The 16,104-nt window shown below is 49.5% G+C and overlaps 1 protein-coding gene across 2 annotated transcripts; it reads left to right on the top strand.

Moving 5' to 3' along the window:
* The first annotated feature begins 2,654 nt into the window (after positions 1-2,654).
* Positions 2,655-15,850, top strand: LOC142497827 (tRNA selenocysteine 1-associated protein 1-like). 2 transcript variants are annotated; one of them, XM_075606184.1, is made up of 8 exons: positions 2,655-3,282; positions 3,349-3,390; positions 4,293-4,390; positions 5,624-5,723; positions 6,294-6,346; positions 10,693-10,834; positions 14,135-14,168; positions 15,052-15,850. In XM_075606184.1, the coding sequence occupies exons 2-8, from the start codon at positions 3,367-3,369 to the stop codon at positions 15,186-15,188; spliced, it is 588 nt and encodes a 195-aa protein (XP_075462299.1). In that variant the 5' UTR covers positions 2,655-3,282; positions 3,349-3,366; the 3' UTR covers positions 15,189-15,850. The 2 variants fall into 2 exon arrangements, with proteins under 2 accessions (XP_075462299.1, XP_075462298.1); XM_075606183.1 differs by having other exon boundaries at positions 2,656-3,390.
* Positions 15,851-16,104: the final 254 nt, after the last annotated feature.

Genomic DNA, 16,104 nt, shown 5'->3' with positions numbered 1-16,104 from the left:
ACTTGGGTGACTGCCTGGTGGGTGACTTACCCTTGACTGCCTGGGCAAGTGGGTGGGTGACTGCCTGGTGGGTGGTGACTGTCTGGGTGGGTGGGTGACTTGGGTGACTGATTGCCTTGATGGGTGACTGACTGCCTGGGTGGGTGACTGACTGCCTGGGTGGGTGACTGCATGGGTAGGTGGGTGACTGCCTAGGTGAGAAGGTGGGTGACTGTCTTGACTGCCTAGGGTGACTGCCTGGTGGGTGGGTGGATGGGTGACTGCCTGGGTGGGTGGGCTGGTGGGTGACTGCCTGGGTGGGTGACTGCCTGGGTGGGTGGGTGACTGACTGCCTGAGTGACTGACTGACTTGGGTGGGTAACTGACTACCTTTGGGTGACTGACTGCCTTGACTGACTGCTCTAGACTGCCTGGTGGGTGGGTGACTCACTTCCTGGGTGGGTGACTGCCTTTACTGCCTGGGTGGGTGGGTGACTGCCTGGTGGGTGGATGGGTGACTGCCTGGTGGGTGGTGACTGTCTGGGTGGGTGACTTGGGTGACTGATTGCCTTGATGGGTGACTGACTGCCTGGGTGGGTGACTGACTGCCTGGGTGGGTGACTGCATGGGTAGGTGGGTGACTGCCTAGGTGAGAAGGTGGGTGACTGTCTTGACTGCCTAGGGTGACTGCCTGGTGGGTGGATGGGTGACTGCCTGGGTGGGTGGGCTGGTGGGTGACTGCCTGGGTGGGTGACTGCCTGGGTGGGTGGGTGACTGACTACCTGCGTGACTGACTGACCTGGGTGGGTAACTGACTACCTTTGGGTGACTGACTGCATTGACTGACTGCCCTAGACTGCCTGGTGGGTGGGTGACTCACTTCCTGGGTGGGTGACTGCCTTTACTGCCTGGGTGGGTGGGTGACTGCCTGGTGGGTGGATGGGTGACTGCCTGGTGGGTGGTGACTATCTGGGTGGGTGGGTGACTTGGGTGACTGCCTGGGTGGGTGACTTACCCTTGACTGCCTGGGCAAGTGGGTGGGTGACTGCCTGGTGGGTGGTGACTGTCTGGGTGGGTGGGTGACTTGGGTGACTGATTGCCTTGATGGGTGACTGACTGCCTGGGTGGGTGACTGACTGCCTGGGTGGGTGGGTGACTGCATGGGTAGGTGGGTGACTGCCTAGGTGAGAAGGTGGGTGACTGTCTTGACTGCCTAGGGTGACTGCCTGGTGGGTGGGTGGATGGGTGACTGCCTGGGTGGGTGGGCTGGTGGGTGACTGCCTGGGTGGGTGACTGCCTGGGTGGGTGGGTGACTGACTGCCTGAGTGACTGACTGACTTGGGTGGGTAACTGACTACCTTTGGGTGACTGACTGCCTTGACTGACTGCTCTAGACTGCCTGGTGGGTGGGTGACTCACTTCCTGGGTGGGTGACTGCCTTTACTGCCTGGATGGGTGGGTGACTGCCTGGTGGGTGGATGGGTGACTGCCTGGTGGGTGGTGACTGTCTGGGTGGGTGACTTGGGTGACTGATTGCCTTGATGGGTGACTGACTGCCTGGGTGGGTGACTGACTGCCTGGGTGGGTGACTGCATGGGTAGGTGGGTGACTGCCTAGGTGAGAAGGTGGGTGACTGTCTTGACTGCCTAGGGTGACTGCCTGGTGGGTGGATGGGTGACTGCCTGGGTGGGTGGGCTGGTGGGTGACTGCCTGGGTGGGTGACTGCCTGGGTGGGTGGGTGACTGACTACCTGCGTGACTGACTGACCTGGGTGGGTAACTGACTACCTTTGGGTGACTGACTGCATTGACTGACTGCCCTAGACTGCCTGGTGGGTGGGTGACTCACTTCCTGGGTGGGTGACTGCCTTTACTGCCTGGGTGGGTGGGTGACTGCCTGGTGGGTGGATGGGTGACTGCCTGGTGGGTGGTGACTATCTGGGTGGGTGGGTGGGTGGGTGACTTGGGTGACTGATTGCCTTGATGGGTGACTGACTGCCTGGGTGGGTGATTGCATGGGTAGGTGGGTGACTGCCTAGGTGAGAAGGTGGGTGACTGTCTTGACTGCCTAGGGTGACTGCCTGGTGGGTGGATGGGTGACTGCCTGGGTGGGTGGGCTGGTGGGTGACTGCCTAGGTGGGTAACTGCCTGGGTGGGTGGGTGACTGACTGCCTGAGTGACTGACTGACTTGGGTGGGTAACTGACTACCTTTGGGTGACTGACTGCCTTGACTGACTGCCCTAGACTGCCTGGTGGGTGGGTGACTCACTTCTTGGGTGGGTGACTGCCTTTACTGCCTGGGTGGGTGACTGCCTGGTGGGTGGATGGGTGACTGCCTGGGTTTGACGGCCTTGGGTGGGTGGGTGGATGGGTGACTGCCTGGGTGGGTGACTGCCTGGGTGGGTGACTGCCCGGGTTGGTGGGTGACTGACTACCTGGGTGGGGTTGGGTAACTGGGTGCGTTGGTGGGTGCGTTGGTGGGATGACTGCCTGCGTGGGCGGGCGGCAGCTACAGGCCACGCCCCTTTCCTTTTACGAGCGCGTGTGTGGGCGGAGCCTATCTGAGGCCTAGGAGGAGAGGAAGTGAGAGCCCCGGCTGGAAGAAGAGAAAGACACCGGGGAGAGCGACCGGGGGGACGGGGAGAAATCGACCGGGGGGACGTGGAGAGAAGCTTGAGACTGGGGGACGGGGAGAGAGGCCTGATACTGGGAGAGAGAGGCCTGATACTGGGAGAGAGAGGCCTGATACTGGGGTAAGGGGAGAGAGAGGCCTGATACTGGGAGAGAGAGGCCTGATACTGGGGTAAGGGGAGAGAGAGGCCTGATACTGGGAGAGAGAGGCCTGATACTGGGGTAAGGGGAGAGAGAGGCCTGATACTGGGAGAGAGAGGCCTGATACTGGGAGAGAGAGGCCTGATACTGGGGTAAGGGGAGAGAGAGGCCTGATACTGGGAGAGAGAGGCCTGATACTGGGGTAAGGGGAGAGAGAGGCCTGATACTGGGAGAGAGAGGCCTGATACTGGGGTAAGGGGAGAGAGAGGCCTGATACTGGGAGAGAGAGGCCTGATACTGGGGTAAGGGGAGAGAGAGGCCTGATACTGGGAGAGAGAGGCCTGATACTGGGGTAAGGGGAGAGAGAGGCCTGATACTGGGAGAGAGAGGCCTGATACTGGGAGAGAGAGGCCTGATACTGGGGTAAGGGGAGAGAGAGGCCTGATACTGGGAGAGAGAGGCCTGATACTGGGGTAAGGGGAGAGAGAGGCCTGAGACCGGGGTAAGGGGAGAGAGAGGCCTGATACTGGGGTAAGGGGAGAGAGAGGCCTGATACTGGGGTAAGGGGAGAGAGAGGCCTGAGACCGGGGTAAGCGGCACAGAGTTGGATCCAGGATGACGAGTCTGTGGATGGGAGATGTAAGTAGATTTATTATTGGGAGATTCAATCCCAAACTGAAAATGGGACATCTCATGGAGATCTGTGTGCAAGTGGGATAAGATTCACAAATACTATATTGTGTGTGTGTGTGTGTGTGTGTGTGTGTGTGTTATATATATATATCTATATATATATATATATATATATCACACACACACACACACACACACACAATATATAGTATTTGTGAATCTTATCCCACTTGCACACAGATCTCCATGAGATGTCCCATTTTCAGTTCCAGATATATATATATATATATATATATATCACACACACACACACACACAATGTGTCTCCCCCTAATATCACCTCTTCATAGGATTGTGCAATCACTTAGATTGTTAGCTCTTTTTTGACAGGGTCTCCCATTGCCTTATGTTATTTACCATTGCACTTAAACCCACTTTTTGTAATTGATTTATTTAGGATTGTAATTTTGTAAAGCACTGTGTACAATGTTGGTGCTATATAAATACAATTATAGATGCATACACAGACACACACAGTTTAACAAGAAAATAATCAGATTCAAATTCAGCTGTTTTCCTAAAGCCGCAGTGGGATCGGATTAATGTGCTCGGGAATGTACAGAGTATTTCTTCCTCTGGTTCTCTGAGGGATTGGATAAGATTATTCTCTTTAACCGTTTGGTGATATGCATCTTTTTGGGACATTTCTCCTATTTTCTCTGTGGTACTCTTGAGGCTTTCCAGCAGCAAACACCCCAATCACAAGCAAATTGTAACCCAGAATACATGCCATATACACCCCAACCAGGACTGGTAAAATCCCCCGAGAAATAAGCGTGTAACAGGTTTTATATCCTCTCTGTGCCATTCCTACCCCATCTCATGTTTTATATCTTCTTCGCCAACAGCTAGAGCCATACATGAACAAGAGTTTCATCTCCAGAGCCTTTGCCACTATGGGAGAGAAGGTCCTTAGTGTCAAAATCATCCGGAACAAAGCCTCAGGGTGAGAAGTTTTGGGGTAAATAGTGGGGGAGATGATTCAGCTCCTGTGTATCAGCCATTGGTTGTCACTTGTGTAGCCAAATGTATTTTCGTGTGTGTCTCTCTAGAGCGATCTGGGCAAACCAGCCCCACACACAGGGTGAAGTGCATATAAGAAGGCATTTGTGATGCACGGTAAAGTGGATTCGATGCAAGTCAATATAGATCACACTAGTGATCTGCATTTCCAGCACAGTTGTAGCATTAAAGATAATATATTATATCCAAAGTGCAAACATAAGCCCGACATATAGAGAACTGTAATGTCGGGCTTATGCTTGGACATAATACATTTCCTTTTTTTTTTTCCTTGCTACTGCTGTGCTGGTATTGCAGAGCGTGTGTTGTGAAAGCGTAGAAATAAAATCAATGAGTCAAGGGTTCAAAGTATCAATGTGAGTTTATCTGCACCAAGGTACAATTGAGAGAGAATTCAAAAATGAACTCATGCCTCTGAAAACATATTGCTTGGTATCACATTTTTATACATTTCAAAATGAGCAATACGCCCTTTAAGGGGGCTGGCTTAGAGATAAAAACAATATGATGACTTATACAAAAATACATATTGATACATAAATATGCTATATTCTTATCCTATATATTACAGCAATGTGGGCCCCTTAACCTTTAAGGAGTAACCCTGTTTAGCTCTCTGTGTGTACTGTATCTGTCAGATAACAGAACCTACGGTCAGCAGAAATATATAAGGCAGGAAAAACCTCTTACGAATGTAATTTCAATTTCTTTCATGACTCGTAGGAATTACACAAGGGCTAGTTACATCTAGAAGCGATACTCTGCAGGATCTCAATCATTCACAGATCATATACAAATATGCATACATTCAAACACTCAATATGGCTACTGCGCCAAAATGGAGGTGATGATAGTCTGTCTTCATATAGCCTGAGCCACACACACTATCTCAATCTTCACTGCGTGTGCGCGTGCGTGTGTGTGTACGTATGCGCACCTTTAGAGTTTGCACGGTATCCATGTCATTAAGTCCCCAAGCAGTATGTTTTTCCCATTGTTCAATAGCTTTGTACCTTGAAACGTAGTATAATACCTTTCTGGGTATTTATTCCGCACTCTAATTATTTGCCACTCTCCCATCTCTTACCCCTCTATCTCCTTATCTTCCCGTTTCTCTCTATCTTCCCCTTTCTCTCTATCCCTCCAATCTTTACAGGCTCCCAGTTGGTTACTGTTTTGTTGAAGTTCCTGACCAAGCAGCGGCAGACAGGTGTTTGCAGAGGCTCAATGGAAGACCCCTTCCAGGTGCTGCCCTTGTAAGTATTCACCGCATCTTGTAATGTACACTATCCACGGTGAATCCAACACAGACTGGACAGTACCAGGAGAAGGGTTAGATAAGGTGGGCCAGGTGGTTTTTATTTGCCAAATGCTACATACTGTAAATGGTCTCCTATTGGGTTACTGGACCTCTCGGTCACTCATGGGGCTAACTCCTAGAACCGGAGTCTGTTTGAATGAGATACTTTCCCTGTAACCCTAAGTGGAGCAGAGTCTTGATTATAAAACCTTCACATGTGCAGATTAAGGCAGGGGTGCGCAAACTGGGGGGTGCAGCAGTTACAGGGGCCCGGCGCTTCCCCAAAGGCATTTAAATTAAATGCCGGGGGATCGTGCGAAGCCTGTGTAACTTCCCTTACCATGGTGTCGGGCGACACGTCACCATAGCAACCCGGCGTTACATGACGCTGTGGGGTCACATAACGTCGCATTGTCGTGGCAACGTCATTTGACGCGAGAGCAGAGGGGAGAGCAGGCGGGGAAAACAAATTAGTAAAGCTTCATTTTCTGTCTGCTAATCTGCTTCTATTTTTTCTTTTTTTTAGACCAAACGATTTAACCTGACCTATTCACTCTATGAAAAACCACCAGAAACCAGGTTATTATTAATGTTTGTTTGTGTGGCGATAACCAGTGTTTCTAACTGGATGGAATTATTTAAAACTGAAACAAGTGTGAGGATCTTTGTAAGATATCTTATCAACCTCTTAGGCTGTGGCCAGGCAGGGAGCGCGTGCGCTGGCTCTCATGCGCTGCGCCCTGCTCTGCCGGGCGATTTGTGACCGGCTAGGTGCGTGCTCGCCTGGGGGTGCAGCCACGACGTCACGGTGCTGGTTTGCCCTCATTGCAAGCGCGTCACGTGAGCTCTGTTCGCACAATCGGCAAATTCAAATTTGCTTGCTCTACAAGCAGCTAAGCGCCAAGCAGGCGCTTGCTCACGCAGGCCACACATTGCCTCAATGTGTTTCATCGCGGCCCGCTTAGCGCCACCCTGGCCGAGGCCTTAGGCCACGCTTATAGTGCCGGCGACGCGACGTCGCCCGAAAACAAATACATTGCCACCGCGTGCGCTTATAGTGCACGCGACGGCGCGAAAATCTGAAGCCGGCAAAATGTGACTGTTCAAGAGCCGTGACGGCCCTTGAACAAATCAAATTGCCGGAATCCCGCAACCCCGCTGCCTGGCGAAATATAACTTTCGCCGGTGGCGACGGGTGACGTCACCCGCCGTGTCGCCGTCGCCAACCACAGCCCTATAGGCATGGCCTTAGACTGCTGCATTGCTACCATTTGTTGATATACATAGTTATTTATTTATTTTTTCCACTAAGTATGGGGTGAGAAACTTTTTATGCCGAGCCCGCCTTTTCATCCATAAAATTTCTCGGGCCCCCCCCTGCCTGATGTAATCAAAATCACATGGAAACCCCCCCCCTTTATTAAACGGTATACAATATAAATCCAAATATGTCTAAATACTTACATATTTCAACAGCTCGCGCTTGCAAAATTAGGCTGCGTCCACGCTGCTGCTGAGAGCGGTGACATCACCAACTCTCCAAGCATGAGCACAGGGTGTCCTGCATAATTTTGCAAGCGTGGACCGGGGCTATCTGTGTGTGTGTGTGTGTGTGTGTATTGACTGCTGCTGAGCGCACATCAAAGTCAATTTTGTTTGTCTCCCCAAGCGCCAAGCTTGGGAGAGCGTACGTGCACAAAGGCAATCCTTTGGGGGGGCATTCATCCACCTCTTTGCCACCTCCCTTCCCTCTCCCCCCACCCCCCCCCCCTTTTTTTTTCTTCCTTCCCCTCCATGCTTTTTGTCTTGCTATCCCCATTGTCATCCACACTTCTACCTACAGTATTATTTATTTTTTCCCGTTTTTAATGTTGTATTTTCACAGTTTTTTTTACATTATTTCTGTACATTCATAGTATGAGTGATATAGGTGCAGCCGACCCTTTCACTTGCATAGGATCGCAGCGAAGCAGGTTGCCAGCGGAGGAGAGCAGGAACACAGCGCTATTGCAGGGCAGACACCGAAGGAGGGGCGTTTTACTTCACCGTGCTCGGGCGTGCTCCTCCCCGTACCTCCGAAGCCCCTGCGCGTGCGCTCACACACCATCACGTTGCCGCCACCTGCACTATCCTGTTCAGCCACCTGCACATATCTTCGGCTGCCCGCCCGTGCACATCTTCTTGGCCGCCCCTCTGCTGGCCCTCGCACCCAGTTTTCGTCGCACGCCGCCTGCGCCCCCCTAAATAATCTTGCGCCTCATTGCCCCCCCAGTTTGCGCACCACTGCATTACAACACACACTCTCAATCAATCAATCACCACACACACACACTCAATCCCCCCCCACACACACACACTCAATCCCCCCCACACACACACCACACACACAATCCCCCCCCACACACACACACACAATCCCCCCCACACACACAATCCCACACACACACACACACAATCCCCCCACACAATCCCCACACACACTCAATCCCCACACACACTCAATCCCCACACACACTCACTCCCCCCCCCACCACACACACAATCCCCCCCCCCACCACACACACTCAATCCCCCCCACCACACACACTCAATCCCCCCACACACACTCACAAACTCAATCCACACACAATCCCCCACACACACACACACACACACACACACACAATCCCCCACACACACTCAATCCCCCCTCAAACACACTCAATCCCCCCCCACCACACACAATCCCCCCCCCCACACACACACAATCCCCCAAACTCAATCCCCACACACACACTCAAATACACACACACACACACTTTCTCCTGGGGGGGGCGACATTCTCCGATCCCCCAACCCCCCATGCTGCTGAAAACTGGTGCGGGAAGCAGACAGGAAGAGAAGGAGGGGCTGTCTGTGTGCAGAGAGAAGCCCCGCCCCCTCTGCAAGACACAGACACATAGAAGCAGCAGCACGGAGCTTCTGGCCGCCCGTGCACAGCTCTGCCCGCCCCCAGGTTTCCCTGCAACCAGCCCGCGCCCCCCCCCCCCTACATAATCTTGCGCCCCCCCAAGGGGGCGCGCCCCACAGTTTGCGCACCGCTGCACTAAGTAACCGTACAATAAACTTTTGGCCTCTAGCCCTTAGCTTGTTGGAGAACTACCCTATAATGGAAATATTAGGTTTTAGGCCATTATCCAATGTTAACCACTTTGCTGCCACAGCAATCAGCAGCCCACCTGACAAGAAAGGGGTTAATAGTTGTTAAAATGACTGGGAGATAGTTGTAGTAAACTTCTAATCCTACCCTGCACAAAGCCTCCGCTCTCCGTATCACTCTCGCTAACTGGTTTCTACATTGGTATTGCGACGTTGTGACATTAAGAATAGGTAACACAACAAGAGGAGCGAGCAGTGCCCGGACATCGGAGCAGAGCTCACAGCCTGTAAAGCTCAGTGTAATAGTACAGAACGGTTAGAAGTGTGTCCCGGACTAACCCGACTTTATTACCCGGACATCAGAGCAGGACTCGCAGCCTGTAAAGCTCAGTGTAATAGTACAGAACGGTTAGAAGGGTGTCCCGGACTAACCCGACTTTATTACCCGGACATCAGAGCAGGACTCGCAGCCTGTAAAGCTCAGTGTAATAGTACAGAACGGTTGGGCAAGGGCCATACAGCTTTCGCCTGCGCGGAGGCGTGCAAAGGCTGTGACGTCACCCGCGTGAAGCGAGTGTGTTTTGTGTCCAGTGTAGATGCGCCATGGGAGGCGTCACGGAGCTGGTCCGCCCTCATTGGGCGAACCGCTCACGTGACCTGCCGTCAGCAACGCGCGACCCCTCCCGCTGCTGTGTGGTCTATGGGCGTGATCAATGCCGTTAGCCAATGTTATCGCGCCCTGCATGGACGCCTCCGCGCGGCCTGCAGTGCCATGGACTTAGCCTTAGAAGTGTATTCCGGACTAATTCGACTTTATTTCCCATAAATTGTGCTGTGAATCGCACTTGCACTTGCCCTGAAACTGTTAAACAAAACAGTGCTGGAGTTTATCGAATGATCCCAATCCCCACCCGAGGTTTTATACAATAACTTCTCATGCATCCCAGTAAAGCAGCAATACCACCCCTGCCCCTCTCCCCCTCTGGCTACACATGCTAGAGAGATCAAAGGATGCTCAGTATATTAAATCTCGTTAAAAATGGCATTAAGCGTTTAATAATATTTTTTTTGTTTATAAACAATACAGGCAGTATTATCTAATACTACAGAACTGATGTATTTAAAAAAAAAAAACATAAGCTTTCACATGTTTTGCTGCTTTAATCCAACATAACTGTTTGTTTCTGTTTTGCTCCTGCTGTCGGTGTGACAGTGGCGCCTTCATCAGGTTCACAGCAGTGGGATTGATGATGGGTTTTCATTTTGATGAAATCATTGCTATGTCATTCCAATATAATACAAAGATTAGCGGTAACATGACATGTAACATTGTCAGCGCGGATATATAGAGCTCCTATTTTGTATATGAGCCATAAAGCTGCTATTGCTTCTGTGTTAAGCGATAGGGAACCTATACATTTCGCATGTAACTTTCCTCCAAACATCATCTTATATGCATACATATTATTTTTGTGCAGAAATGTTAATCAACATCAGAATTTGCCGGTGTTACCCCTATTTGATATAAGAAGCAACTTGTATAAAATGTTTCCCTTTTTTCTGGATGTATTTATAGGAATCTCTCTCTCCTCTCTCTCCTCCCTCTCTCCTCCCTCTCTCCTCTCTCTCCTCCCTCTCTCCTCTCTCTCCTCCCTCTCTCCTCTCTCTCCTCCCTCTCCTCTCTCTCCTCCCTCTCTCCTCCCTCTCTCCTCCCTCTCTCCTCCCTCTCTCTTCTCTCTCCTCTCTCTCTCCTCTCTCTTCTCTCTCTTCTCTCTCTTCTTTTACAGTACTAATAAAACGCCAACCATTGAACAGCGGCAGGCCAATTATGACTACAGGCAGTTTAAACGGTTTACTAACTGGAAGTATGACCAGAAAACTGGCAGTTACAGCTGCCCACAGTACGGCTACACACAGAGCACCTCACAGGTAAAGCGGGAGAATAGCGGGAAGCACAGGGTTAGAGGTTACCCTGATGCGGCTTCCCGGGGGGCCTCGGTTACAGCGGGGCTGTGCAGCAGTGTGTCTCTCGCTGATGGGAGTTATTCTGTATTGCTTTCCTGAACAGTGAGAGAGCTTTGAAAGTTTGTTCTAGAATTGTGTGTGTATTTCTGCTGTGTTTTATAAGTGTGTTGTCATATTTGATTTGCATGCACCACAAAAATGTGGTTCTCGCTCTTTAAATAACGCCCGCGATACAAGTAGGCATTCACTGCTAGAAATCTGTGCTAAGTGGGCTAGAGATGCAGTTTGTTTGGTGGGTGATGTGGTTGGAGATTTTATAACATGGGGTTCTGTAATAGGCCAAACCCTATGGCAGAAAATGATTTGCCCCATTGATGGCTGAGGCTACAGGGAATACCTAGCGTCTCTGTCTTCTTCCGTTGTCACACCATTCCAGCGCAGACCTACCCTAAGGAGCGCTACTTCCTTTGACCGTCATCCCTATCTGTACCTCGTCTGGTTACTGTCAGTACCGTTACTTCGGAGGAGAATGCATCTCAATCTATCAGGGCAGTATGGTGGTGGCATCCACCCCGGGGATGTCTGATTGGTCTAGCCACGGGGCCCAGACTTTTAGGAAGTTTGTGCCGGTGTCATTGACCAGACTCGTCAATTGCTCCATCCGGCAAATATACCAAATTCTGTTCCGAATTTTCGTAATTGTGGGTAAATCTGGTAGCTTCCATAATGCTGCAATTTCGCACCTCGTGGCTGTTGCAAAATGTGCAATCAATTTCTGCGCTGGTCTGCCCAGCCCCCGGGTGCGCCTGCCCAGGAGGAACAGCCAGGGGTCCAGGGGGACCTCCAGTCCGAGAATTCTCTGTAGCCAATTTTGGATTTCCTCCCATAAAGGAGCCACTCTGGTGCAACCCCACAGCATGTGCAGCAAGTCTGCGTGTTCCCCACATTGTTTAGGGCACAATGGGGGGTAATCTTTTACAAACTTAAGTAGTGCATATGGAGCTTTTAGCTGCTGTGGTCCAGTCCTCGTCATCTATCGTCTCCCCTAAGTCCGATTCCCATTTGTTCCTGTAGCTAAGTTTGGTGTCGTCGTCAGTTCCAGGACAGACCACCTCCCTGTAAATCCTAGACGTAAGTCCCGTGGTGTCCGTTCCTCTTAAACACAGCTGCTCAAAATTTGTACCCCGGGGGCGTTTTGGGATCTTTGTGTAGAATGCTCTTATCTGGGGGTATCTAAAGAATTCAGCGTTTGGCATCTCTGTTTCTGATTTAATTTGGTCAGAGGATTTTATTGATTGGCTTCCCTCCAGATGTAGTAGCCTCGTGAGGCCCTTTGTTTTCCATGTGACTAGGTTCCTGCTCAACAGGCCCGGAGCGAAATCAGGGTTCCCCACAAACGGGGTCATGAAGGTGTGCTGGGTAGTACGGGCACACCTATATCTGGTGTTCTCCCAAGTTGCCAACGAGCTACTCAGTGCGGCCAGCGGCTCTCCCATGGTCCCATGTACCTTTTTTGGTAGCCAAATTAGATGTTGTAGGTCTACGGGGGCGCAGCATGCTTTTTCTAACTCCACCCATCTACGCAAGCTAGGGTGCATATGCCACTGAATAATTTGGGTTAATTGGGCCGCTCTGAAATACGATATCAAGCAAGGTACCGCCAGTCCTCCTTTAACTGTTGGTCTGATTTAAATTGCTAGATTTAATGCGTGGTGTTTTGTTATCCCAAACGAATTTCACCATGGAGGACTGTAAACGAAGGATGTCATCCTTGGCCACTTGTATCGGGAGGGTCTGAAAAAGATACAAGATTCTGGGAAGAAAATTCATCTTGAGGCTCTGGATCCTGCCGATCCATGAAATTGTGTAGCCTGACCAAATCCTGAGATCCTCCTTCAGAGTCCTTATCAGTTTGGGGTAATTGGCTTTATATAGGGCGTTATAATCTTTGGTGATATTAACCATTAGGTATTTAATGGAGGAGGCATGCCATTTGAAGTTAAAATTTAGATCAATTAGTTTTTCGGTGACCTTTGGCAGGTTTATATTTAACGCTTCTGATTTGGTTTGATTGATCTTGAATCCCGAGATCTTGTTAAATTCGCCCAACAGGCTGAAAACATTCGTCAGGGAGGTAAGGGGCTTTGATAACATTAGGATATCATCCGCATACAGGGCCACCTTGTGTGACTGCTCTTTGATTTGTATTCCTGCTATATCGGGGCTATTACGGATATGTGCCGCCAAGGGCTCTATACATAATGCGAAGATAAGTGGGGACATTTTTAGAAATGTTTATGCCTTTTGTATCCCAGGTGGCAAATTAGTTTAAGCTGTGTGTGTGTGTGTGTGTGTGTGTGTGTGTGTGTGTGTGTGTGTGTGTGTGTGTGTGTGTGTGTGTGTGTGTGTGTGTGTGTTTAACTAGGGTAGGTGATAAAAATGGCTATTTTGAGGCACTAGCGACATATCGCTGTATCGGACTTAGGTGAGCAGTATGTGAATAGGTTATTAGCCATGAATTCCTCATTTCCTTGCTTATTTGTGTTACTGCCGTTACATTTCACGCTATTGCATATGTAACTAGGCCATACATGTTAATTACCAATCGTGCAGTGATCACATTATCGCGGTATTATTTAAGCGTTGAAGTTTTATTTAAAAATATATATTTTTATTAGATTGTCGTTTAGTAAATCTGGACTACCTATAGAGGTTATACAGATGTTGCAGGCTAGATGTTACACAGAAATTATCTTCAGGTCTCTGGCGGAGGAGGAGGAGGAAAGCCCATATCTGGGGGAGGGGAATGCTTTAAACGCCTCCTTTTTAATGAGGCACATGTGTAACTTTGCTGGCAGGTACTATACATTTCATATGCATTTACTATGGCCCCTTACAAGAACTCCCTCCTACTGTCTCTGCCAGTTCTCCCTATTTACCACTTCGATTGTAAGCTCTTCGGGGCAGGGACTCCTTTTCCTAGGAGGCTCAGAGAAGATGTGAGGGTTGTTGGAACAGAGATCCTGCGGAGGTGGGAGGTGAATACAATAAAGGACTTCAAGACTGCTTGGGGGATAGACGACACCAAGCCGGTCCTAAATATGGAAAAGCAAAAGCTCTAATTACATCGGATGTTTCAGAACAAGTGGGGAAAAGGGGTCAGACTTGGTGGTTATCCGCTGTAACCTTGTGTTTCTGGCTGGGAATACATAACACCCCATTGTGCATCTTCCATTCTGACTGTAGACTCTTCTTTCGTTTCAGACACAAGAGCAGTTGGGAGATGATGCATTGGAAGGTGAGTTTTGTTGTCATACTTGTACCAGCCTCATTCACCACACAGAAACCCTATAAGGCTGCTGCTATTACCCCTTCTCCACCGGTGGGGCCAGTGTTCTAGATGGTCTTCACCTTTCACTCCTCCTGCCTGACCGGGATTCGCATAACGCTGGCCTTGGGACAAACGGCTGGAAGAAAAGCTATCTATACAAAAAAAAACAAAGCCCCATTGCACGTCCAATAGGAGAAATTTTGATTCATTTCTATGGGTTTATTTTATTTTTTAGACGTATGGGTCATCTAGAGCAATATTTTGTCCAAAACATTTCAAGCCAGCAACCATGTAACAGTGACCTTATCAGCAAGTCCTACACTACCAATATTTTACTGTCTGTTGTATTTCTTCCACTGCATAAAGAGAAGAGAACCAACAGCATGGAATGTGACGTGGTGCCTGAAAGGGTTAAAATTTAGAAGCACTGTGAGATGCAGTGCAGTTAAAACACACGGCTAAATCAGCGGTTCCCAACTCCAGTCCTCAAGGACCACTAACCGGGCAGGTTTTACGGATACCCCTGGCTTGAGCACATGTGGTCAAAATGATTGGGCCACCTGTGCTAATGAGAGGATAGCCTTAACCTGCACTGTTAGTAGGACTGGAGTTGAGAAGCTCGGGCCTAAATAATACTACCCCTTTACGATAACGGGGCAAATGACTGTGTGCGGTGTGATGCATAGAGAGAGCCTTTGGGGAGTGACCATGCAGTATGATGGGCCCTGAGCTCCAAGGATGATCAGAGGGCTGGGCAGCTACCTCCAGCTGTTGTGGACCCCGTTCTAGAACAGCCACTGCGACTTATAGGCCAGGGACACCAGTAATGAACCTGGTTTTGTCTCCACAGATCCTATGCCGCAGGTGAATGTGACCGAAGCCAATAAACAATTTACGAAGCAGAGCGAGGAATTGTATGATGCACTTATGGAATGTCACTGGCAGCCACTGGACACCGTCTCTTCTCAAATACCCTCAGGGCTTTAACCCTGTGACCCACAGGGAGGACATTGGTGACAGATGTAACCAGCAAAAGCCAGCAGCCCTGGATTTGACCATTTCTTGTATTATTACATAAGTGTTTGACGACGCTGCTCGGTGTTCCAAGAGCGCTTTTGTTCTAAGATGAAAGTGATGGAGCCATACAAAGTTAATGTGTTCCTAATGATGTGTGTTGTTGCCAGATGGGCAAGTTACCGTCACAGTTCCTGGACAAGACACTAGTGTAGAAGAAATGTTACTTTGTTCAATAACTATTGGAAGAAGTCGGCAAACCTACGATTCAAAAATACTTTTGGTTTAGGTAGAGGGATCTTTTTGAGGACAAACATGCAGTGCTACTTTAGTGACGGGGAGGCTAGAAATGCCGCACTGCTTTACATGTCTGTGGTTAGAAGACTGCGGGCAGGCTCCGAATAAACACATCCTCCCCTCAGTTCAAACCATAGCGTGAAAGGGCCCAAATTCCCTGAGTTTGCATTGCAGTACTTGCTAAATTGTGTGCAGCATGGAAAATACATTCAGGCTTCACTTGCATTAATTAAAGGTGTGGAGATAACCAGACATGAACTGTACAGTTAAATAAGATTATTAATGTGTTTTTTGTTGTATTGCGTTGCATAAATAAATTGCACTGAATTGTTACTTAATAGGCTTACAGATGTATCGTCAATTCACCTTCCCACGCTCCGCTAATTGAGAGCTTGCAGGGTCAGCTTCAACAAATGGGTACAGTGAGCTTGCAGGCTCAGCTTTAACAAATAGGTACAGTGAGCTTGCAGGCTCAGCTTTAACAAATAGGTACAGAGCGCTTACAGGCTCAGCTTTAACAAATAGGTACAGAGCGCTTGCAGGCTCAGCTTTAACAAATCGGTGCGGTGAGCTTGCAGGCTCAGCTTTAACA

Source organism: Ascaphus truei, chromosome 6 (assembly GCF_040206685.1).
Source record: "Ascaphus truei isolate aAscTru1 chromosome 6, aAscTru1.hap1, whole genome shotgun sequence".
NCBI classification, from domain to species: Eukaryota; Metazoa; Chordata; class Amphibia; order Anura; family Ascaphidae; genus Ascaphus; species Ascaphus truei.
Note: the sequence above shows the minus strand (reverse complement) of the source record. Positions and strands in the feature narration are given on the sequence as shown.